Source organism: Pieris rapae, chromosome 14, assembly GCF_905147795.1.
Source record: "Pieris rapae chromosome 14, ilPieRapa1.1, whole genome shotgun sequence".
Taxonomy (NCBI): Eukaryota; Metazoa; Arthropoda; class Insecta; order Lepidoptera; family Pieridae; genus Pieris; species Pieris rapae.
In genome coordinates this window covers 6,941,892-6,967,950 of record NC_059522.1, presented here as the reverse complement: position 1 = coordinate 6,967,950, position 26,059 = coordinate 6,941,892, and the positions used below count along the sequence as shown (strand labels likewise).

The 26,059-nt window shown below is 31.8% G+C and overlaps 1 protein-coding gene across 1 annotated transcript; it reads left to right on the top strand.

Moving 5' to 3' along the window:
- Positions 1–824: 824 nt before the first annotated feature.
- Positions 825–26,059, top strand: LOC110998619 (NGFI-A-binding protein homolog). The gene is made up of 8 exons (XM_022267343.2): positions 825–1,112; positions 17,748–17,849; positions 19,007–19,737; positions 20,002–20,129; positions 20,952–21,021; positions 22,955–23,007; positions 23,082–23,157; positions 24,132–26,059. Exons 1-8 carry the CDS (start codon positions 992–994, stop codon positions 24,249–24,251), a joined length of 1,401 nt encoding a protein of 466 aa, XP_022123035.2. The 5' UTR covers positions 825–991; the 3' UTR covers positions 24,252–26,059.

The window sequence follows — 26,059 nt, the reverse complement described above, 5'->3', positions numbered from 1 at the left end:
TTCACCACGTTTTTGAAATTGCACATTTAAAATCTGGTCTCAGTATATTAAAATATAAAGAGTCGTAATTCCGACTAGATTGGTAGTATTTGTGTATTTTTTTATAATTATTCAGAACTCGATATGAGTACAAGTTACAAGCAACTAAATCAATGCCAAAACCTGTAGGAGAAGAGGAGGTTTTTTGTTTTTAAAGCATAGATTCATTTAAAAGTGAATAAACATTTAAATACATATTATGTACTGAAATTACAAAAAATTAAAACATTATACATAAATAATGATAGCAATAACTCATTTAATAGAGATCATGTCTATTGATAAAAACGTCAATAGATACGTACTTAGTACTATTGTATTGTTATATTAGAGAAATAGGCTACAATAAACGAAATCTATATGTACAGCTATACAGTATATTTTTATATTTAGCCTGTAATGGACTTTATTCGAAGAATGAGCGAAAACTATCACTCAAAGTTCATTTCACAAAGCTTTTATAAACTCACATAGTCATTACAAAATATTTCCGTATTCATTTCATAAAAATATGTTCCACAGAATATGACTCGATCGATAAATGCCATTAAAAAAATGTGTAAGGTGACCCTCGCGAACCCTTTTCGTCCCTACCAGCGCCTTGTGTAAAGACGTAACTATACGCACACAATTTCGGTTATATTCTTTTTTATGTGAAAGTGTGGGTCGCTTGGAGGGGCTGTGGGGTGCTGGGCGGGGCGTTGCAGCTGCAGCGTAGGGCTCCGCTAGCGGCCCTCTGGCTTCAGTCGAGTGGTTGGCTTCAACAAGCAAACGTCACTGCGACTATCCACACGCGAAGCGCGCGGCAAATTCAATTTGAATTTCAAACGAGACACTATTTTACTAGATCTATTATTTAGTCTATACATTATTTTTATTTTAAATTATTTTTTGTGTTAATCAATTGTCATGACATATTAAAGAAAAAAAAGTTGTGAAGTTTGGCGGGTTAATGTGTGCGAGTGAGAAGGGGGATATGGAGAGTCCGGGCGAGGAAACGGGACGTGCTTCGCACCCCGCACCGCAGCCCAACGGCTCCAATAAGATTATCGGAAGAAACGTGAATGGAACAAGTAAGGCACAATAATATTATTTTACAATACTTTAATTATTATGAAAATTGTAATTCTACTAATTAGAGCAAGATATCCTGAAATTTCGTTTCATTGTTGAATGCAGAGATTTTAACTTATTTATTATATTATTTATTATTTATTTATTGTTTTTTTTTATTATTTAATGTTTCCTTGTAAGCTAGTTAAAATTATGAAACAAAAAAGTGAGATACAATTACAAGTACAATTTTAAGGCTAAACGAACTCGAGTCGAAACAAACTTCTACTTAGTATTTTTGGTTCGTCATATTCCCGTAGAAAGTATTTTTCTATTAAATCAATTGATAATTCTAGTTTCATAACTTAAATATAACTTTGAAATTAAAATGTTTGTGTGGTCTGGCACTATTTTAATTTCCAAAATTAGAACAAATGGTTGCGTGTATTACATTAAATAATAATTATTAGGTACAAGATGTTAACAATAGGTGAATACTATGATCGGTATGTTATGTGAGCTTTTTCCTGTTAAATAAAAACATAATGACATTTTGACAAAATGGCGAGTATGAAGTTTTTTAGAGCAAGCTGTTATCCTTTTATGAAGGAATTTAATGAATATGTATGTATGGTCGTCAGCACATCCTAAATAACGTTATGACAAACAGGAGTGTTTGTTAATGTCTTACTTTGTAAGACATTTAGTTTTTTTTGAATACATTATCCTGGCAATATAAATATTACTAAGAACTATTGACAGTTCTTGTCCGCTCTAAGGACTACGGTAGAAAATGTGTATAATTTACAGCTTCATTTTTGAAAGATTGTCGTTCATAAGGTTGTAAACAAAATACATTTTTTTACCAGTGTTCGTATGTTGCGAGCGATTTTCATACGAATTTTTGATACATTTAATAACCTGTCATATTATAGGTAAGCATTTGTCAATACTTTATTTACACAAATGGAAGAGTAATTTTCATGTTTCACTACTACAAATTCCGCTGAATCTTAACTTTAATTATATAGTTTATTATGCATGCATAATAGTATAGATTTTGGCCGGCAACGTACTGTCTAGCATTGAGCGTATATGTTCACGTAGCATTACGCGAAATTATCGTTTGCCCCTTGTTCTGTAATAAAGAAGCAAATACATAACAGTCTTATATTAATCTCCACGTCAAACTCGCCAGTTCCCTGAAATTACATCGTGATATTTGACCACTCATGGTAGTTTGTAGCCAAAATGTTGCGCAGTATTAATATATGTGATGCTCGCACTTAAAAAAATAAGATACATATTTGAAATATACTTCATATATTTTTTATTAATGAAGCTATCATTTTAAATAAAATATAAATATTGGATAACACAGTACAAGGAAATGCTGCTATTAAATATTGCACGGACTAAAATTTATAGGTTTTACTTGAGTTTTCTTATATTTATTTATTGTTTAATGAATGTTAACAATCTTATATATAATCTATATTTTTGTTAAACAATCTATATAGAAGTGAAAAGATTATCGTATATCAAATAAACAAAGTATAATAATAAATCATTAATTAGCAAAAACGAAGTAGGTACATATCTATAAGAATTTGAAAAGCGGTGCCGTCCCTACAACATGCGGACACGATACATTGGTTTTTATATGACTGTGCTATCACTACATTCTTTACTATTACTGATTCAAGAAATATTATCATAGGGTCACCTCCTTCGTATACTGCATAGCTTTACAGCGCGTAGTAACCTCACCGTACAATCACCGCGGGAAAGTAACAAGAAAACTGATTACATAGTGAACTCATCACAATCCTACAATCTTTTTGCTTGAAGTAATCGCGATGAAAAACGCATCGATTCAAAGAAACGCGGGATGGGAAGCCGTTACCGGTGTAATTTGCGTTTTTACACCACCGGGTCTTGGCTCTTTGTCTTCAACGGGCTTTTTGTTTGATATTTAATGTTGTATGCGACTGAAATGTCTTGATACTTCATACAAACCGGAATAAAATCCATGTGAACTAGTGTTTTATTGTTGCATTGTTTTTAATTGTCTTTTGTAAAAAATATACGAGATATGGAATTTCCGCTTTTTGTATTTTGAAAACCACGTAGGTTTGCTTAATTTGTTTAATTTTTTTAATAATCCGTTAATAAACAATAGATAAATATTACAAATATTTTAAAGTATTAAAACCTTTCTTTAAACATCAAATACAATAAAAACAACACAGTATGTAGGTAATGAAGGAAAAACCGTGGAAATGAAGGAAAAACGATTCTCACATGCGGTTTCGCAAAAACTAACCATTGTGCACTGCATTCATTGTGTTTTTAAATACAATACACAATTTCTGTAGTGCCTAGAATTGTGTATGACAAGATTTTGTAAAACATACATTATAGCTTGGTTGGTGCCTATTGAACACGGCATATCATTTTCTGAATATTTACATCTACGAGCAACTCAGTTTGTGAGTGTGTTGATGGGGTAAACTGTCCACCACTTCATAACGGTCCATACTTTATAACAGTATATAAAACCTGGAACAGAAAGCTAACAAGTGCCTAGTGAGTAAAAGCAACTCTTATGCTAAAGCTACTCAATGGAGTTGAGAAGCGGCTGTGCTTCAATAGATTCATCAAACACACGTACTGTGGAGAAAACCATCTCAGCAAACCGTTATGACTACTCAAAAATCGATAAGTAAGACATAGCTGAAAGAGTCCTACTTTTACATAAATGTGTTTTAAGTCCCGAAAAAAAATCGTTTGTTATAAATAGCATTCAAACTGTCTTTTTAAATATAACCTTTTTAGTGATAACTTCAACTAAAAAAGCTTTGTGTAATTACTACTAATTAATGTTTTTTTGTTTTCATTAAATTAAATTTTTGCTCTGAGACGCTAAAATGTATTTAAATGCACTTGTATTAAAACCTCCTTAGAAGGTTCTTAATATAAATTCGAATTTCTTTAAACATAGAAAACTATTCAAATGCGTTTCTTTCCAAGCAGCAAACAAATTTGAATGCAAACATGCTGACCCAGAATAAAAACCAACTTTTATGCAAACATTTGAATGAAATTCAAAAGCAAAAACATATCTTGAACGTGCAGTTGATAATAACCCTGTGCTTTGCGCCGTCTGAAAAACGAAATGAAATAAAATGGCGGGCGCAAAAGCGCGCGAAATGTAAATAGGTAGCGTGGTTCAGCATAATATTGTGTTATTCACTTGGCCTATTCAAATGCGTTCTAATATCTAATAAAATTATTTGTTTTTCCATGTTACTATCATTTAAAACAATTTAGATCCTTAGTCTTGAATCTAAGAACATTTTCTACTACTTTGTTTTAACTAATTACAATTTTTAAAACGTGATATTCAATTGAAATAGGGTATCTGTCGATTTGACGTAATTTGTTATTAAAAATAATAATAAAGTAAATTATTTTGAATTATTACCAAGACTTTATCAATTATTCATATTCAATCTCAAATTTAGCAGTTATTTTATATACGTATGAATCGAATAATGTTTTAGTACAATACTTCGTACTATAAACTCAAATTGCCGTCACTGTCATTAAAATGATAAAAGAAAGCTTCCATATTTAAAAATATATAGGTAATTGCATAGCACCTACCGCCGTGTAAAAGAACGTAATTTTTTCATATCATGTCCCAAACGAAGCTTCATCCAATAATTCATATTTAAGTATTTCAAAAGACTTTTTCCATATGAAAAGTAGAATAATGAAAATGATTTATGGTATGTATGAAAAAGCTGTTTTCCCAATAAGGATCCCTATTAAGGCTGTACACTCGTTCTTTGCAAGTTTTTTAAGCGCTGTAGACGGGCTGGAGCCGGCCGAAGATATAAAGCCCGCTGTGTGTAAGGAAAATTAAAAGAAAACATGCGGTTTTTCTTCTTTATATTTTCTCTAAAAAAGAATTTTTTGTTCCATTGCTATAGCTTTCAAAGAAAACAATTATCTATTAAAAACGTAAAAAAATAACTTCTTTAGCGAATTTATAACTCTATTATTGTAAATTAATGTATAATTTAACGATATTAGAGAATTCCATTCCAAGATACAAATTAATGTAACTTATGGGTAATATTGCGTTTTGTTTACACACTCATTTACAAACATAATATACAGACGAAATTACGAATCACGAATCACTTGTTAAAATTTCATCTTTAGTATGACAATACTAATATTAGTATTGTTATTTACTTGTTTGCAAATCGTTGGTTCTGTTTCTAGATCTCAATATATTCAAATAAGTATATATAAATATTGTTTATACCGATCCGGCAAAATGCTTTTATTCAAACGCAATAAAAAATCACGCCATAGCAGTCTACTGTTTTTATCTATAAAATATTTGTCGTATTTTAAAACATATTTGTGTACGAACAAAACACTCAATACAATTCAAACTATTGTATTTGCTTGCTCCTTGAATACACTTATGCAAATAGCCTCGTGGTTGGTAATCTATGGTAGGCCTGAGGCATCTGTCATATCCCATCTTACGAGTGGATGGCGCTCAATGTACGAGGACTTGTTTTTTTTTATACTAAATCAATAAATTCAAACGAGAGTTTAATAGCTAATATTTTAATAAGCCATTTCATTTAATATTTTTTTATTTTTATTTGCTACACAAATATAGTAAATGTTTAAATAAAAACAGTGGCCGTAAAATGTTTGGTCTCGATCTTTTCGATTTCTTATCTGTATCTGTTTCGTGGTCATTTGTTTTATAGGTTGTCATGTGTAAGTTGGCGTGTGGCAGAAAAAGGTACTAATTTTGACAGTTGTGTTGACAGTTCTAACAGCTTGGTAGCCTCACGTGTGTCGGTGCTAATAATTTGTGTTTTAAAGTGTAAAAATCATTACGAAACATGCCAAAAGTAGTGCGGAGTGCAGCTAGAGAAATTATTCTAGCTGTAAAACGTTTTTGTGAAGAGGAGAAACGTAACAATGGGCCGATTATTCCATTTCAACAAGTGAATGCTCGAACAGCGGCTTTGACAGGTAAAGTATTGCCAGTTAAAAGTGATATTTATATCCCCAAATTTAGGGAAAAATAATAATTGCTTTTGAAAGTAAATGTGATTGATGGATAACTTAAAATATTTTTTGTTTTATTTAAGGTGTTTCTGAAAGAACCGTGAACCTCTCTGAAAACATGGAACAGAGAATCCATAGTGCATTTTCCAAAATAACTGCTGAAGAATGGCAGAAACACTGTAATCACGTTATAAATGTTGAAAATAATTATCGTATGACAGACAACCGCCTTGAAACAGTAATGGAACCATTTTTAATTGATTTGAATAGCAGCGACTCAGATTCTTCTGACACAGATGACTCTGAAGAATTCATGGAAGGAATAATGCCTCTAACAGACCATAATTACTATAAAAAATAATTTTTTGTTATTAAGTTTTTTATTTACCTTTAATGTAATATCTAAGAATATCCATCAATCCAAACTAAACAAAAAAAGTGGCAACACAGAGGGTTGTAGGAGGCGCCGCCACTGGAACGCCAACTTATACTTGACAGTCTATACACCTTCTTTGCCCGCCGTCGACATTTTGGGTCAAAGACATGCCGGTTTCTGCACAAGTCTATGGGTGCACAGTCAGCTTTCTGGGTTTTAAAGAGAACGAAGAAAATATTTCAAATTGATTGAGGCACAAGAAGAAACACGAAGAAATTGTATAAACTTTGATATACTAGAAACATGAGCAATTGTAGGGTTACTTAAATCATAGGTTTTTACTACGTAAGTATTGCATGACTCACTCGCTGCTCTGTTAGTGTTGGCTCGCAAAATGTGTCTTGGGCTCCAAACCGGGAAACTTCTATCGCTCCCTGTTCTGTGCCACTTGCTGCAATAGCTAACTCGATCCTGTGGTATACTTGGTCCGGCTTTGATTTTTCAAAAATGAACAGAAATAGACGCTTTGCTATGTGAATATTCTAGGAAAATAGATACAAATATATTACATACTTTTTAACCTAATCTAGCAACTTTTACAACTATTTTGTGATAGTGCTGCCAACTCATTACAAAAGGATGAAGGATTAATTATTTATATTAAGATTTTATTGACCCAAAAACAGTAAAAACGATTATATTAAAAAAGAAATTCTTTGTAGAAAATATTTTCTCAATCTCTTCATAGGAACGAGCAAAACTAGTTGCTGCTTAGGTTTTTACTTGCCCGATCCTCACACACCTTTCATTTTCTCTCTCTCATAAGTTTTTGTTGTGAGAAAGCTTTTACCAGGTCTGAGGAGAAACTTAGTGAACAGTAAGGATGCATAGTCTGTTTTTTAAGTAAATCATTAAAAGTGACAAGTGACTTCAAAGGATATTTTTTTTTAATGGCGGTTCATGGATCAGATGTAATTATTAATTCGGAAACAAACACGTTCTCAATAATCTCATTGATTAATATGTTATCAAGTCTCTAAGTAAATGGAGTACGGAAGAGATATATTTAATTTTCTTATAGTCTACCAATGACTTGATGCCTTATATAATAATCTGTATAAGGCGATAGTTAGTGTAAAATGCGCGTGCCCACGATCATTTAGGGCAGGCACCGGCGCCTTATCAGCGATCAATAGCTGTTTTTTTATCATTATTGCGCATTCTTTGAGAATTCTTACATAGTTAAACGTAGATTTTAGCTATTTACCTGTAATAAATCTAACTTTCATGCTTCAAAAGAACTATGCATACAGATTAAAATAGAATAATAGATACATTATTCTGAATATTTCCCAGCTACGTAAAACAAATATTTCCCTAATAAAAACATCAAAATACCAATCAAATCATTTATCACAATTTTTAAAATCTTTAAATAATAAAGCTCTAAAGCTTAAAATAACAACGAAATAATCTTTCTTACATTCTTACTTCTGATAAGGTCTTTACAAAATATTATTGTTAACATCCTTAATAATTTCGTCACACCAATATCAGAATGAAAAGAATTTAACTTAAAAATTCTTATTAAGGCCGGACAAGCGAGATAATTGTGAAATAATAAGAATATTTTTTATTTAGTTAGAATAACGTTAACCATGTATGGAGTACTGCTATAACTTAACACAGGCTATTAAATTTTTTTCCTGCTTTAATGATTGACACGACCCAGTTCCACCCTATTAACAATCTTGCAACGTAAAAAATTCCGCACTGGTAAAAAAATTGCAGCGAAAAATTACAGATGCAAGTTTCTTTTGCGAACTGCAAAGCCTATTATAAATAATTAATGATACCATCTCTTATGCACGATAAAATGCCATTATGGTTTTCATCGGATTTGCAAAAACACCCAAAACCGCCGGTCTCTATAAAAACGATGGTCAAGTTTGTGAAAGGATGCGTACATTTGAGTTCCTTATGGAATAACTGTCAAAGATATTTTTGATAATCGGCCTGTCATAGTCTTTACTCTTTGAAATCGTATACCGCGCTTACTTGTCAGTAATTTGCAAGTAACATTATTTCATATCTGGCTTACAATTAAATTATACAACCATTTTGTGGCTATGTAAAGTAACGATATAAAAGATATTTAATTAAAGAATACGGCATATTGCTATCAGGGTGCTGAATATTATAAACAGATAAGTATGTAGGCAACAGATTACCTAAGGTACATCTAGTAAGAAAGTAATAATAAATATACTAGATATAGGAAAGTAAAAAAAAGTGCAAAACTTGCACTTCGTAGACATAAATATATAATTAAGAAGTTTAGAGGTAAAATTATTGCAAGTAAGTATTATATTACCAAAACAGAACTGGTTAAAAGAAAATCCTTTTCAAAAAATCATACCGCGGACCCCTGATACATAAAAGACAGCGCCTGCATTGCTGAAATTCTTCTATTTCTTACAGCTGCTTTGTCATTTTACTGCTACCATTATATTATGAAGAATTAATAACAAAAAGTTGCCCGATAGAACCTATATTTTTTACTAAAGTTTTTTTTCACAAAAGCTAATTAAACTTACCTTTTATTTTAAACTTCGGCTTAAATTCGGTTATACTCGTAATTATCGTTTTCATTTGTCGTTAATCCACGTTTGTCGTTTATAATTTAGGTTAAATATGGCTAATTAGTGTGTCACGAAAATAGCCGAAAATCCGCAGGTGTGTCACCGGCCTTTAAGACTTCGAAACGCCTTTTTCGTCGAATAGTTTTTGCCACAATATTGTGTATGGAAAGGGCGCGAGGCACCACATAATTACGACTCTATAAATATTGTGCTCATGAAAATTCAAGTCGAGAAAAAGCTTACATTTCGTTATCAAAAGAAGCGAACGAAAGGCTGGTTGCAACTCGACGGCAAAAACTAATCTGTTAATTTCTTATACCTTAGGGTGTTGTCGACCGAACAAAGTTTTATAAGCAATATTTAATTTTTATTGATTTTATTATTGAAGCGATTTCCGATTCGATTCATTTTATCTTTTACCATTGATCTATTTCTCTGATACATCGCTGTCTATGACGAAGTTTTATAAGCCTCACCTTTAGGTTACAAGGATTTTAAGTGTTAATCGAAAATCCTACAAAAAATATGTATGTATGTATTTATATTTACTTTCAGCTTCTATCGCGGTTAACAAAGTCCCAAGTTGACCCACACCTTAGCAATGAGACAATTGAATAAATCTTATTACTAAATGCGAATAAAAAACTTAACCCTTCCGCGACCACGGTGATTTGAAGGAACGGACAAGTCCGATCTAATCTCAGCAGCTGCTTGGCAGATGTTTCACAATTTTGACGGACAATCATACTGACAGACCCACATTTTATAACCACACAAAATTATACCCTATTACAAGTATAAAACGCGTTTATTTTAATATACTCTCAATTATGTTAACAATTCTTTGTGGGTGAAAAGCTTTACAAACGTGGGCCTTATTTAGATCAGTTAAGACTCTTTTGACCTTATCAATGGTAAGGTCAAAGACCTTTGATACAGATATTCCTATTGATGTTTACTTTTTTGACAGGTGTTGACAATTGATTTCTGACTTATTGATTAGTCTTCATGATACAATTCTTTCAAATTACCTAACTTGTCCCACATTCAAGTATATCTTTACGTACAAAGATGAAAGAAAAACCTGAACATTAATGCTGTACATAAATCCTAATTTTAAAAAGATAATTGAAAGTTTTTTAATGGTTCTACTAATTCCTTGAAGGGGTTAACTTTCAATTTCTTTACTAATTAATAAACGATCTAACCACATGTTTTGACTATATTTTTCACGCTTTCTCTAAGAATACGCATACATTAGTCAAGTTAACCCTTTGCCACCTGTTGCTGAAAAAAAGCGTCAGTTGTCTGTTTCCCGCTCTTATTGACATTAAGGACCATAGAGATTTGTTTTATTTCTTTTTAATTGTCAATTTGAGTTGTGGGTGAGGATGTATTTTTTGAGATCAAAAATTTACCGAATCGGAAATAACATGTGTCATTCGAATTCATTTGTCATTAAAATAATTTCATTGAGCTTCTACATAATTTGATTTTGATTGATTTTTATTGCAGTTAAAAAGATACTTTATATCTATAAAATTAGTAGCTTTTAGAAAAATCAAATGTAAGTAAATTTGTTTCCTGCTTTTATTAATCTAAAAAATAAAATTTCATTGCATTCCCGCAAATTGGAATATTTAGGTTTTATGCCTGAAACAATTGACATTTTCAGGTCTGTGGTCTGTATTTGTTGGATCACAGCCAAGGTTAGAAAGCACAACCTACCTCAAATTTTGAGCGCAAATGCACAATTTCTCACAGTGTTTAATCAATCTTGATTAATCACTGTAATTTTGATTTAAAAATTATGGATATTTTCATAATGAAAATGAAATCTTTTGATGAAATGAATCTTTTCTATATAATTTATTTAATAATACAACGAAATATTTAACGCGATTTGTCACGGCAACTCATTAATTTGAAAGACTCATATTTTGTCTTGATACATGTCCATAGCAGTAAAGTGATCAAGTAAATACATATTGCGGCACCAGTCGTAAGTACTAAAAAACCTCGTGAGAACGCAAGCGTTGGTATTATTTGTCTGTTTTTATCCAACACCTGTAGCCGAGGGAGGCAGGAGGGAAAAAACTTAATTAACAATAGCAACTACTAGCGTTCTTTACATCTGCGGTAATTATCATCGATAAGAACTAATAGTTTATATAAATAAATTGTTGGTACATATTTTATTTTCGATAAAATTTAATCATAGAAAAGAGTCTAAGCATAGTCAATTAGATACGCCTCAGAAAAATATAATTTTTAAGGCAAAGAAAATAATATTTTGTTAATGTATTGATTTGCAAATTCGTTGTGATGTTCGATCATAAATTGAACCACCTTTACTTTGATATCAGATAATTCCGTTTTATCGAGGATCAGGTCTTTTATTATTCATTCCCAAGCAATAACTCTTTTTATGAAGACAACTGTCCACTCGCGACCCCAATTTTATGTTTTTTATTAGACCTCCATAGAGTCCTCTTTTTGTCTATAGACTCTTTGGTCATGTTTGATGTTCTCACGGAAGAGGTTGAATACAGATTGAATGGACGCAAAGAAAAAATACGGAAGGGTTGCCAGTATCAAAATTATTAGTTTGTTTTAACCGTAAGGTGCTCTGTGTGGGAATAAATGACCCCATATTTAACTTCCGGGAAGATGGTAAAACGTTCTTAATGAGAGGATGTGGACAGATAAAAAATTACTGGACCATGCATCTGTTGATATGCTTCTTGTGGCATTCTCTGTAAGTTGAAATAATATAATTATACAAAAACACAAATGGAATTTAAACAGGTTAAGTAATGAGTAACATTTTGATAAACTTATTAAAATAATGGATATAATTACAATTTAAAAGCTTTAATTTTGTCAGGATTTTTCACTAATGTATTATTTATTGTATTAATGAGATTTTTAAAACTGCACCATATGAGAAGGCAGCCAAAGCCAATCCATATCCTATGATGAAAGGTAATGTAAAACAGTAGTTTAAGTATAACATTGTAAGTGAATGTATAAATTATGTCAATTACCGTTAATATTATCTCAAATGAATGAAGCTGCACGCGACAGTGAACACAGTGAAACCTGGTGTGTGTGTGTGTGGGGGGGTGGGGGATTAGTACACTTTTTTCTTTTTATTTTCTAGATATGGACTGTAAATTGTATTATGTGGAATGTAACTGAACTAAGTGTCGGTAAGTAAACATATTGGGAGCCAAGTGTCCGAAGGGTGCAACCCTTTGACTGACAGATGCCGCGTATGGTCTAGGGTTGAGATCGTAATAGATTACGCTATTATATTATAGCTATTTTAAAATAGAATTATGCAGCAACACTTTTTACTAACATTTACTAGATTCTTAAGTCGTTGACCTAATAATATAAGAAAACGAACAGTCTGAAGACGAGAATGAAAATAATATGACAATGAGAAATTAAGCATGGTTCCAAATCGGTTATATTTTTTTTATAGAATAGGGGGATAACCAATCCTAAGTGCCTTATAGGCTTTTAAGGCATTGATTTTCCATTTAGATTATAAGTTTAAAACATTGGATGATAATTGATGTTTCAATTTGCAATATTTACAGGTATTGGACTTAACAGTACTACTTTTTGTTAAAACAAATTGTTAGTAAGTAAATATATTTTATAGAAATTGAAAGTGACAACCCTATTCGTTAGTCTCCTGGGGGTGGTCAAAATTACCTCTCCCCGCATTTTTTCAATTAAAAAACGTGAGGTGCTAACGACGGTGCCCGAAGCTCTCGAAGGATAGCAATTAGACAATTTTTCATTTAATGGAAACATGTGTAAAGGGTCTAAGTGGCGCTTCGGGCTATGTTTATGGCTTTTAGTGTCGTTTTAAGATAAGCAAACTTAAAATACTTCATTATTCCATGTATGAAGTTATTTCTAATAATTGTAGTATATAATATTATTAATGTAATAACTGAAGAGTAGCTGAAGCCACGTATTTTTTTATGAGACTTGTCCAAGTAAAATAAAACCACTGGTCGACGTTAAATAATATACCTTGACAACCCTACGTTTTTGTGTGTCAGGGGAGCGAGTAAAGGAGTAGATTGAGTGACTTTTTGCTGACCCATTTTAGGGTCACCATCTACTTGTGTAACTTTGCTAGTAAAAAAATCTTAGGATGTTTGGACAATATACAATTGTCCTTCAGAAGCAATGTCTAAAGTATTAATTGTATCTGTGGATCTTACAACCATATAAGTTATTTCTTGCTTTAAATTATGTCTATAAATACAACTACAATATTTAAATTCAAAAACACATGTCCGTCAAACTAATTTCTTTATTATATTTGATTAACCCTTCGCTCTGTAATTACAAAACAGATGCAACACTGATTAATTATTAGAAAAAGTGTTGCCACCTGCCGAATATCACTTTCGATCGCTAGGAAAAAATATAGGAGCCGGTGCTTTTTGTGGGTCAATTTGGTATGTAAATCGGCTAGTCATTCTGTGATTTCCGTTTTATAAGAAACAAAGGATTTTTTGTTAATGAAAGCAGATGAGTATATAACTAGCCCTTTCTAACATGAGAGTACTTATTATTCAGATAATTAAAAAATGAATCATGGGTGCTACAATCTCTAGTTCTGGGCCTCAGATCTCTGTTTTATGATCATTAGTTAATGTAATAATAGTATCTGCCTCCTGTGCCTGTTAGACGGCTTTTGATTTTTTTTGGTGTTAGGCAAGCCAGTTTACGCACGATTTTATCCTTCATCGTACGAGCAAATGCTAAATGAGCATATAGAAAGAAAGTCCATTGGTGCACAGGCGGAGATCGAACCTAGGACCTTTATGGTTTTATTCTTGGGTTTGTCTTCTATTTCATTTAAGACTATTGATCTTTGGGTCTAAGACATGCTAGTTTCCACAAGATGTTTTTCTGACCCGTTAAAAGTGTTGATTGCGCCTATTGCTATTTGCTTGGATTCAAACACACGTCTAATACTGTCCACATTTGACACTATTTCAGTCAGAAAACGCTCTGTCCTGTAGAACGTTAACATCGCTTTTGTTTAAAACTTATAAATACTGGAGAACCCAATCTTTTATAAATTCTTATTCAAACCCTATTATTTTAAATCCGCGAACACAACGTCTTCGCACGACAGTGAACCCTTCTTCTCACTCGTTAAACCTGTAACTATTAATATTCATAAACCATATTACGCATATCAATCACCGCAAGTGTTAATCACCTAATCACATGCATGCACACATCCGCTATCTTATTCTAAACGTCACCCGTTCACTGTCAGTGTCATTAGCGGTTTTTTTTCTCTTTCAATAACGTTTTTTTGTTTATCTGAGGTATTATGAATGAGGTCTTATAGAAGCATAGACAAGGGGCGTTGGGTAAGCAGGAAGACGGGGCCTAATTACTTTCGTATTTGAATTAGCTGTATTTCACACGATATAGATGCAGATGTAATAAGATGCGGTAATGAGATGACGAAAATGTTATAACACAGTAAGAATAAGAGCTTCTTTTAAAATGTAATTTGTCTTTGGACACGTGAAAAAAATCGAAATACTAATTTAACTTGATCAATTAGTATGTTTACAACTTGGTTCATGCGGTCAGCCAATATGAAGTTTTTGTTATGAGTAGGTATGTCAGACGTTGATGTAGAAAACAAAAGCAAGCACATACACAGTATACATAAATTTAATCCTTGCTTTTGCCTTTTTGTAAAAGTTTATTAAAATACAAATGTTTTACCTATAGCTAATTTCAGGGTGTCAGTTTCTTGTGCCGATGTGCGCGCGCAATGTAAAAATTTACTCTCATAATTTATCCCTAACGTGCCTAAAGACAGAAAACTAAATTATTCGAATTGGTCCAGCCGTCTTAGAACTTTCCGCTTAGCAACATTTTTTTCATTTTTTGCGATTAATTTTAATTTATATACATTAAAGGTATTATACTCCATAAGGCTAATATTTGGACAAGTTCGTAACACAATCCTTCTCTTTGAACGGTTACGAAATCAAGTTTTATGTAGTGAGTGACAGTCATGGATATCCAAAAATTACACGTCATATTGATCACCTCCTGTTAAATGGCAATTGAAAGGTCAAGCTTCGTAAAAACTGTAAATTCGCATTCATTAAAGAAGTTTTATTTAATCATTTTCACCTACCTAAATTTTTGAGCTTTTGTATTTTTTGTATTAGTTTAATATAAGGTAAGGAATTAAATGTATACATATGTGTATCACATGAAAGAACTAATTGTTTTATAGCTAGAACTCACATTGAAGGATGTTTACGTCTATGTACTAATCGTTAATTTAATGCCTAGTTAATAAAATACTATTGGGGAATAAAATGTCATTTCCGTTTATAAATATGTATTATTTTCTGTATGTTTTAATACTGCGTCGGCAATTAGATGAATCTTTTCATTAACATAAATATAGGATTTATTTTTAAACAATTTATTATTAAATTATATCCAAAGAAAGGAAACTGCTAGATATAGTCTTTTGTGTCGAACTAAATCGAACTTGATAATTTTTCGAAGTGTGAAAATTTTCTTCAGCACCAAGTATTTGAATTGAGAAATTAATATATATTTTTTCAGCTGAGAAACGTACCTATGAACTTAGTCTTATACTTAGATAGTTAACCATAAATGTCACTTCAATATGCATTAAAATATTTTTAATTTGACTAGTAGTAAAAATTGTTTACATTACACGCGAAATTTATTCATTTAATCTGTATTAAGTTTTGTTTTTCATTACCTACATACAATTGTTATCTTCCAAGTCATCGTAGTGCCATCAGCTGCTTTAATTTATAACCAGAGTAATAAAAATAATATGAGTTTTAAAACATAGAAAAAACTTTATTTCCATACAAGAAACATCTTGAAGATAATCAAATGTTTTTGCCAACAAAAAATATAAGACACCGTGAGACGTGCATAAAATTAACTTTTTTTATTTTAAATTAATACAAAACCAAACTCGGAAGGACTACGTGAACAATTTTATAAGTTAAAATAAAAAAAAGACAATGAAGTTGCCATGTGGTCGCTTCACACCCCTTCATCTAGTTAAAATATAATTTGCATAGTAGATGCTAGTGGCGATTTTTTATGCAAAAAGATTATGCAAATGTGTTTTTTGGACATTGCTGCGTAGTGAGAACTCTTTTTTTGTGTCTGTGAACACTTTCTTTTAGTGAGGAAAAAAAGTCAAGATTTTTTAAAGCATTATTTGCTTGTGAGATATTTTTTTTATAGGTTCACATACATGGCGTAACCATAGGTTCACATTTATTACTTCTGTCTTAAAATGTCTATTCTAGTCTAGTTATGTTATAGAATTAAGGTTGTTCTTATATAATTATAGTTGTTATACTACTAGTTATAGTAATTAGTCAATATTATTTGTTAATTTAATAAAATTCTTTTTTTTTAAATATATATTTTTAATATTAAATAATAAAAACTTTATTCATGACAAAAAGGTTGTGCATTCATTTTCGGAATCTTTAACGTGTCTATTTAATACGTATTCGAATTACCTATGTAACCCACATAATATACCTTATAATTAGAACACATGATATAGTAAACACAAACGTATAAAAACTCAACCACTAAATCGAAATTACATATTTACACCAAGTATATATTTTTTGTATAATTTTTTTACCTGCCTCGACACACCCCACATTTTTTCATACGACAAAAACCAATAGTGTTCGAGGGTTATTCATATGGGGTGGCAACATTTTTTGTCGCTTGTCTATGATCAATATTTTTCCATCGCATTGGCGGGAAGCAAACCCGTTTCAACAAAAGGGATCTTATATATTCTTATTCATCTATTTTTTCGTTTAACGGTTGGAGCGATTCTTTTCGGTTATTACGAGGGTTGGTACAAAGGGTTGTTTTTTGTTGCACGCGATTTGAGCCAGAACGAAAATTATTATTTGCACGCATACGTCTGGGCTGTAGTCTGCTTATCGATTTTAATATAGCTGTCAATTTAAAAAATGTTTGTGTGAATTAGGATGTAAAAATTCTGCGATTACCTTTTTACTACCAGCATTTAAGCATAGATAACTAGATACATAGATATACCATCATAGGTTAGTAATAATTGACAAATCTCTTACTAAATGTGACATTTAAGAAGTTATAGAAATAATATTAAGTATCTTTTATAGTATGTATTGTTTATATTTCCAAATCCAATCTAATTCCATTTTTTTAATTTGATTTCTCAACATTGCCTTGTACATTAACAGTTGTAGGCAATTTATTTATAAAATAAAGTAGTTTTTATACATTTCATTAATTTTTATACTAAAGAGTATTATATTTTGGCGAGGTATTAATCATAAATAATATCAAAAAAATTAACTATTTTTAGTTAATAAAAGAATATAAAAAGCAATCTTATTATCGTATAGTAAAACTCATTGACAACATTTGTTTCTCTTTTCCAGTGGTTGTCACATCAGCGCCATCTAACGAAGCAGAGTTGCAGTTGTATCGGGTGATGCAACGAGCAAGTCTCCTTGCATACTATGACACCTTATTGGAAATGGGTTAGTATCTATGAAATATATTTATGGTACAGCTTAACTAAACACGCTGAAGCCATATGCAAACTTTTTTTTATTAAATTTTATTTACAAAAATATACCCCTTTCAGTACTAAACCAATACGATGTAAATATAATATAATATTAAATACATATCGCTAATGTGAACGCACTCTGCGAACATATAAAATGTTGATAGTTTAGGTAATTGTTCATATAATATCTCAATCAGCACATTTCTAAATAAACTAAACTTATTACATTTTGTTGTTCTAAGTTATTTTCTTCCCATTTCTAAAAAGCAATTTCATGAGGTTAATAAACTACATATCATTATATTACCTATACACATATACACTAGTATAATAAATAAAATTTAGTAAGAAAAATATCGCAATTCTGTTTATAAAGTTAACCTTGCTACCTACTGTTAGACTAAATTAAAGTTATGTGTGAATCACACGAAAATAAAACATAAGCGTAGGAACATCGAAAAAAATTGCTTCTCATCATCTTCGAAGAAAGAAATCAAAAAATATAATTCCATACAAAAAACTGCGCAGGCAACTCATGCAAATTTATTTTTTCCTTTCTATAATGCTGGCAATTACTGATTTAAGGAAGGGTTCGGCCGGCGGTCCTGCGTCTTTTGTTTTTTTTATTCGAAAAATGGTCACGTAAGAATTAGCATATTTATCCAAATTAAAAAAGTGTTTTTACAATACCGACGAAACGAACTTGCAGCGTTACATACTTTGCATATTAATGTTGTTAAGGAGATTAGAAAAACTTAAGATTGGGGATGACCTTTTATCTCTTGAATTGAGTGTAATTTTTATTGTGATAGTTCTCACATATGTTAATTTTTTGTAGCTTCATAGCCTTTATAAGAAAAATTAAAAGACGATCCAGATACAGTTATTAGTATTTGGATTACACATTGCAACAGTATTTTAATATCAATCAAACTAAATAATTTTACATTTAGACTAGATTTAATACAGATTGAACGGTTACAATTGTAAATTATTTGAATCACTTGACGCATGTGCTTTTGAGTCGTTCGAGAGTATTTGTATGAAATATAGGTACGCGAATAAATCCACGACTGTAAGTCCAAAAAAAAAAAATTTCGCTTACAAAAACGTGTCACATTCCAGGTGGGGATGACGTACAGCAACTCTGCGACGCTGGTGAGGAAGAATTCCTCGAAATCATGGCGCTGGTTGGAATGGCCTCAAAACCGCTTCACGTTAGACGCCTCCAAAAAGCCCTCCAAGAATGGGTGAATAACCCTGCCCTCTTCCAGATACCAATCGTTCCAAATATTTGTCCTTCCGAAAATCCTTTTATCCAATGCAACCAAAGACTACTAAATATACCATCTATGCCAAATCTACCTCGCACTGTGGCCTCGCCTGATAACAACAGGCCAATGTATAGTCCGTCCCCTGGTGCACCCGAAAACAGCTGTGGTTCCACCACATCAGCCCCAAACGCAAGTCCGGTTCACAGCCAAACCAATACATTTACCAAAATCGTCCTTCCTTCTTCTCCAGTAGCTCCTAACACGAGATCCTTCTCTCCGCAAAGCAATCCTCCAGCTTCCAGCTCCAGCCCAGGATCTGGAACTTCGCCCCTTTTAACACCAGTTCTTTTAGATGTTCATGTACATAAATTGGCAACCGCCGCAGACAAATTGAGCAAGCATTTGCCACAATTGGAACCAAAGCCGCAGAATACTAAGAAGAAAATGTGTAAAGATCTGGAGCTGGTTATGATGATGCCAGAGTCAGATCCAAGGAGGATGGAGGAGATACGAAAGTATGCGGCGATATATGGCCGATTCGATTGTAAGAGGAAGCCGGAGAAACCGTTGACATTGCACGAGGTAATTGTCAATTATATTCATAATACTTAGTTTTATGACATTTGACATGACATTTATATATTTATTATGACATTTGATAGAGCTAATAAAATGGTTATGATTTCTGCTCCTATGAATAATTATTTCGGGTTAGGAGAACTTCCAAAACATTTTTTTTAAATTCAGATAATAGTCATCCTCACATATTAGTTTTAGCATTATATTTTGAGTTTGATATATTTTTTTTAAATTTAAGCCTCTATTGATACTCATTGTAACTCCTAGGTAATGGTAAACGAAGCGGCTGCTCAAATGTGCCGATGTGTTCCCGCCTTGCTCACGCGCAGAGATGAGCTATTCCCATTAGCAAGACAGCTTGTCAGAAGGGCTGGATTGCACTATTCAAAGCATGGGTAATTTTTTTTAATAATACATTTTATTTGGGTCCGTGTTATATTTTATACAATAACTAGCTGACCCGGCAAACGTTGTTTTGCCATGTTTTTGTGCCAAAAAATTAAAGTTTAAAATTAACAAAAAAAAACATAAGGGGTAGAGGGGTGTATGGTGTATCGTAATAAAATAAAAACGAAACATTTTGTCTAAAAAATAAATAAAAAAATTTAGGGATGGACCACCCTTAACATTTAGGGGGATGAAAAATAGATGTTGTTCGATTCTCAGACCTACCCAATACGCACACAAAATTTCATGAGAATCGGTCAAGCCGTTTCGGAGAAGTTCGGTTACTAACACCGCGAGACAAGAATTTTATATATAAGATTTATGTTTGAATGTTTTAATTTTCATATATATTTACATATAATTCGAATGTTAAATATTTATTTATAATTTTGAAAATAATTTTTCTATAACATTATTATCAAAATTACTAATTGAAAAAAATGTTACTAAAATTATAGAATCTTATTCGATTATTACGTAATAAATCTGCGGAATGGAACCTCTGTCTATTGAACGCAATCATCAAAAATCATTTTTTATCTTTATTACTTTCATACATGTCACAACTCAATAAGTTGAGACAAATTTGGCTGTATTAAAAAAAAGCCCAAGAAAAAAAAAATTTGGCTGTATGGACTAAGTCCCATTAGGGATAAATTGAATAAAAAAAATAAGTTGAGACAAAATAATTGACGTATTCACGCTTAAACAGTTAAAAACCTAGTAGGTTTATAAAAATCAATGTAAATAAATTTAATATTATCTTTCAGCCTCCCTCCCACTCCAGCAGAGGATAGAGAAAGAGATGAAGATGAGACTCCGAGCAAACGGCCGCGACAGGTCTCTCACGTCGACCTCACTGCGCACGACTAACACGGCTTTGTAGCTCTAGTCTAACATTTTAACTCCAACTAATACAGCTTGGCAATCTCTTTTTTTCTTTCTTAGATTTTTATTATAATAGTGCCGATTATGACAATAATTTCTTACTTTATTTTAGCTTAATTTTCTTGAGAAATGCGGAAATGTGTATGTCTCGTCCTTCTACGTTCTAATTTTAAAAAGATGTTCATAAATTTCGTTACCATAGACAAAAAAAAAACAAATAAAAAATGCCCATAACGAAGAATCGACTTGGCGCCTTTTTAGCATATATTTTTGCATTTGACATAAATCGAATTTGAATTTTTAATGTTCCCATTTTAAAAAAATTTCAAAATAATATTTTCTATGGACCATACGTCCTAATTTAAATTCAAATCTCGGTTCTAAGTAAACGTTTTTCTGCACCCATTCCTTATTTTTCACTATGAATCGCCCTACAATTGAAGCGTTCATATAATGTTTGATAATTAAATGCTTTATTTGAGTCAATTTAAAAAATTTCTTAAAACAAGCAATATAAAACAGAAAAAAGGTTTTTTCATCTATCCATTTAATTTTAAATAGATTTTCGTAATGCTTGAACCGTTCGTAAGCATGAATTGTATCGTTAACGCCTAGTCGATTCAAGCCACGTTCACTTTTAATTTTGCAACTAACTCGGTATTGGCTAAGCTGGTAAGTAGAAAACTTATTTGCTTTTAACAATAATTTTCGCATGCTTTACATAATAAAACTTCTTCTGATCTAAATTTAGACACGATGATCTGGCTAAAGATAAAAAACTGAATCTTGTGTAGTATTCTAGATACATATTTTAAACTAGCCTTTATATTTTTCTTCTTTTTTTGCTTACTTAGAAAACAGAACTTTTATCAATGCCTTAGCACGAACTTCACGACATTGACTATAGTTTTCATATCATCAATACGATAGCTAATATGTTATTACGATAGATATTTTATAATCAATCAATCAATCAAAATATTTATTCATTAAGGTAAACAAGTACACTTATGAACGTCAAAAAAATTAAATTAATTGTAAATTTACATTTACTACCAGTTCGCAAGTCAAGGGCGTAAAGTGGGCAAGAAGAACTGGCATTAAACTTTCCGCCACTCTTTTCAATCGCCAAGTTTTTAATACAAATTGTATTAAAACTATTTATATGTCGTATTGTTCTTGCTAAGCTTGCTTTATATATAAACTAAATTAAAATGTTATCTAATTATTATTAATCTAATTTCTTTCACAAAGTCACTTATATTGCTGCTATTAAGTTACTCATCTGGGCCCATGCGATATATTACTTTAGAAATTCTACATTACCCCACGCTTTGATACGTGATCATTTCGATGTTCTTGGTCAGGTCAATCAAAGTATTTTTTTCTTTTGGCCCAGGACCGGTTGAAGTTAGATTTTTAGAATAATCAAGTATAATTCTAGTCATCGCCAGCTATTCGGTCACGTGATCAACGGATCGGGCGCATCGCAATCATCACGTATCAAAACGTGCGGTAATCCCTTTTCTATATGTAGGATGCGGTCTAATGCGTTGGCAAGAAGGTATATTGTTGTGTACTGCGTACTACGGCTACAAAATGCTATGTGTTAGGTTAGTGTGTTAGCTTCAGAATCAATGCAAAGAACGACTTCCTGCCAAGTCTGGGCGTCCGGCACGATGGACCTGGCGGTAGTTGCTCTAGCTGCCTCATATTCTATAGGGCGTAATTTTGAACTATTTTTCTAAATTATGTTATCCAGTAATAAAAGAAAAGAGAGTATTAATTCTTGAAATGCCAGCAACGCACTTTCGAGTATTCTAGTAGTATCGATGGGGGCGGTATCACTTTGGTTCTTACCAAACTAATAGATTTTTAAATACAGGAAGGCGAAGATGGTGTCCGAGCAAGTCCAGACGCAAGAAATTCCAACCATACGTTAGTATATTAGTTACTACTTTTCATATCCAGTTATTCCATAATATATTGTTTATTGACTTAAAAAATTGCAGTTGGTGGGGCATGAAGACCGAGAGTGACGATGCCGACTCTAGGTGCTCATATTCCAGTACCAGTACTCCACCACCTGTAAGTGTTTTTGAAAATTTTTGAAGTTATACTTCTTTAGGCGCGTTATGAAAAATTGATCAGAGTGAAATTTTACGATGCGCGCGCACCGTGACACAAAATTAACATAATGAAGTTAGGTCTAGGTGGCATGAAAATCTATAACTATGTTCAAGTAATTTTATATTTAAAACTCGTATTTCGTAACAGTACAATTAAACAGTTTGAATAAATAAATATTATTGTGGTGTTTTCAAATCAATTTCATATACGACGGTGATAGTATTTACTAATAAAATCTTTTTGATTAATTTTATTATTTATCCTTAGTCACTACATTTTATTTATTTTTTTTCGATACACCAAAGAAGTATTACTTCTAACGCGTGTACATAAGTACAAACACACTTTTTTTATTATATTATATAAGAAAAAAGAAATGGGAGCGTGGCATAAAAATCGATTTCAGAAATAAAATGTACACGCATTTATCAGATTGAAAAGCCAATCATACGAAATGTCGAATCTGTTCTGTATTTGAAAACGTGAAATTGGTTATGTTCTAAAAGAAATAAATATTCTAAATTTCTACTTGAGAAACTTTAAATTCCAATAGCAACAACGATACAGATATCGATACTTTTTATGCAAATTCCAATTATGCTATTATATTACATATTGGATGTTAAAGAATATGGACCCAGTACTCTGTTACTTTAAATCTCTTCACAAACTTTATATTTATGTATAAATTGATAAACCCTTAAATCAACTCGAGGTCCGGTATATATTTATTAATAATTCGTTACAAAAACATAATAAACTTGACAAATTTAAATAAAGAGGAAACTGGTAGCCTTATCACTTTCGAGCGATTTTTTCCAGGCAACCACGGTTGAAAAAAAAATTTTTAAATGAAATTTATTTATTTGAAATAATGTAGGAAACAGAGTGAACAATTAAGACGGGGCAATGTGTTATTCTTCTTTTTGCAGGAAACGGAAGAATCCCGTCCTCAAGTCGTAGCAGCTCGTGGTGATAGCATCATAGCAGTAGCTAATCCAGCTTTACAACCACTTCCACCACCACATCCAGCGAGAAATCATTCAAACTGACTCTCAGTCTTCTAGCAGAAAACTTCTCAAAGACACAGACGCACTCATTACGTTATTGATATTTCACATTTATGTAATACTTCAATGGAGAGACGACAAATTACAATTCGATGTCATTTTTTTGTTGGAAAGATACAAAAAAATTACATCCAGCATTAAGTTTTTACTTTACGAATTTTGAGCAGTAGAAAAGTTTATAATAGAAAATTGAAACTCATGTGAAAAATGCGTTTTCTTCTATATGATTTTTTTAATAATCTGTAGAACAAGAAATGAATTGACGAAATTTATAAAGCGAACTACCGAACGACGGCACCAAATTGAATCATAACTTATGAGCTCGTCATTGTTAGGATAATGTTGGCATTAAAGAGAAAAAAATAAGAGACGAATAGACTAAAAAATATAAGTCTCTGAAAGAAACAAAAGACGGATTGTGAAAATTATTATTTATACATAAGGTAAAAAGAAAAATATAATCGCTATGACCAAATTATTATGGCGATGAGAAACACGGCAGTCAAAACACGTTTATATCATGTTATCGTAAAACTAAGCCAACATTCGGCACACTGATGACAGTGGTAAAAGAAGTACCATATACAATTTTTTATTTGACTAGCATCTAAAGGCAAACATAGCAATCACGAGATAATACAAATATTAAACAAAACAATTAAAATTACAATAAATGAACGAATTTCAATTTTAAAGCAACTATGGATATCCAGACCTAGCTCGTTTATCAGACTGCCTAATCTGGACATGCATGAGCTTTGATCAAAATGCGTTCTTCGGAAAAGGACAAATGGAATGATTTATGAACTAAATAAGTATCGTATTGAGACACGTACTACGATTTAATGTTTTATGCTTATAAGCTTCTTCACTTAAAATAAATGAGAGATACAAAATTTTTATTATCTACGTCACACCTACACTTCCAAACATTTTGGGTAAACACTGATTTACAGAACACCACCACCATTATTCCAAGCTAAGTCACCAGAATTAGCATGATTATCTATTTCAATAAAATAACTTTTAAAAGAACTTATTATTCGTATGAACTTTGATGAATCATAGATTAGTATAAAACATTTTTTTCGTGTGTTCAACTAAAATATACATGGATTTTTGGGGATGAAATTTTATAACATATAAATGGATATCGTACAATAAGTGCCATCAGTTTAACAAAGTTTAAACGTTAAAAACGAGCAAACATGCGTGGAAATACTGGTAGGAAATTTTTTAGTGTTTAGTGCACCATTTTTCACACAACTTAGCAACCATCGTTTAATACTTTGTCAAACTTATGGTAGAGATGCCATGTTACACACGTTAATCTTTTAATTCAAACCTCCTTCGTCAGTTCTTAAAAAAAAACAAGTTCAACGCGTCAAATAAACCGCGAAAGCGACTGTCTGTGGTTTGACAAGAGTTTTGTTGGCCAATCGCAATCTTACGAACTGTCGTAGCGTCTTTCGTTTTAAATACTCATTGTATGAAACGAAAGACGCTCCCAATGCTTGCCTAAAATAATTTTCTCACGTCCTTTACTTGAGACCGTGAATTCTATTCGAAATACTAATTTAAACAAGTAAAATACAATTTGTATTATGACAGCTTGAGGATGAAAAAAGCCGGGCGCATCGTTTAAGCTAATTATTTGGTTAATTGTTAGAAACTTTATTAGACGAAGCGCTGTAGAACTAGATACTTAAATAAATTACTATTTTATTTATAAGGTGTTTGTAAAATATTCTGTAAATATTTAATTTTAAGAAAGCCATAGTATGCCTTTT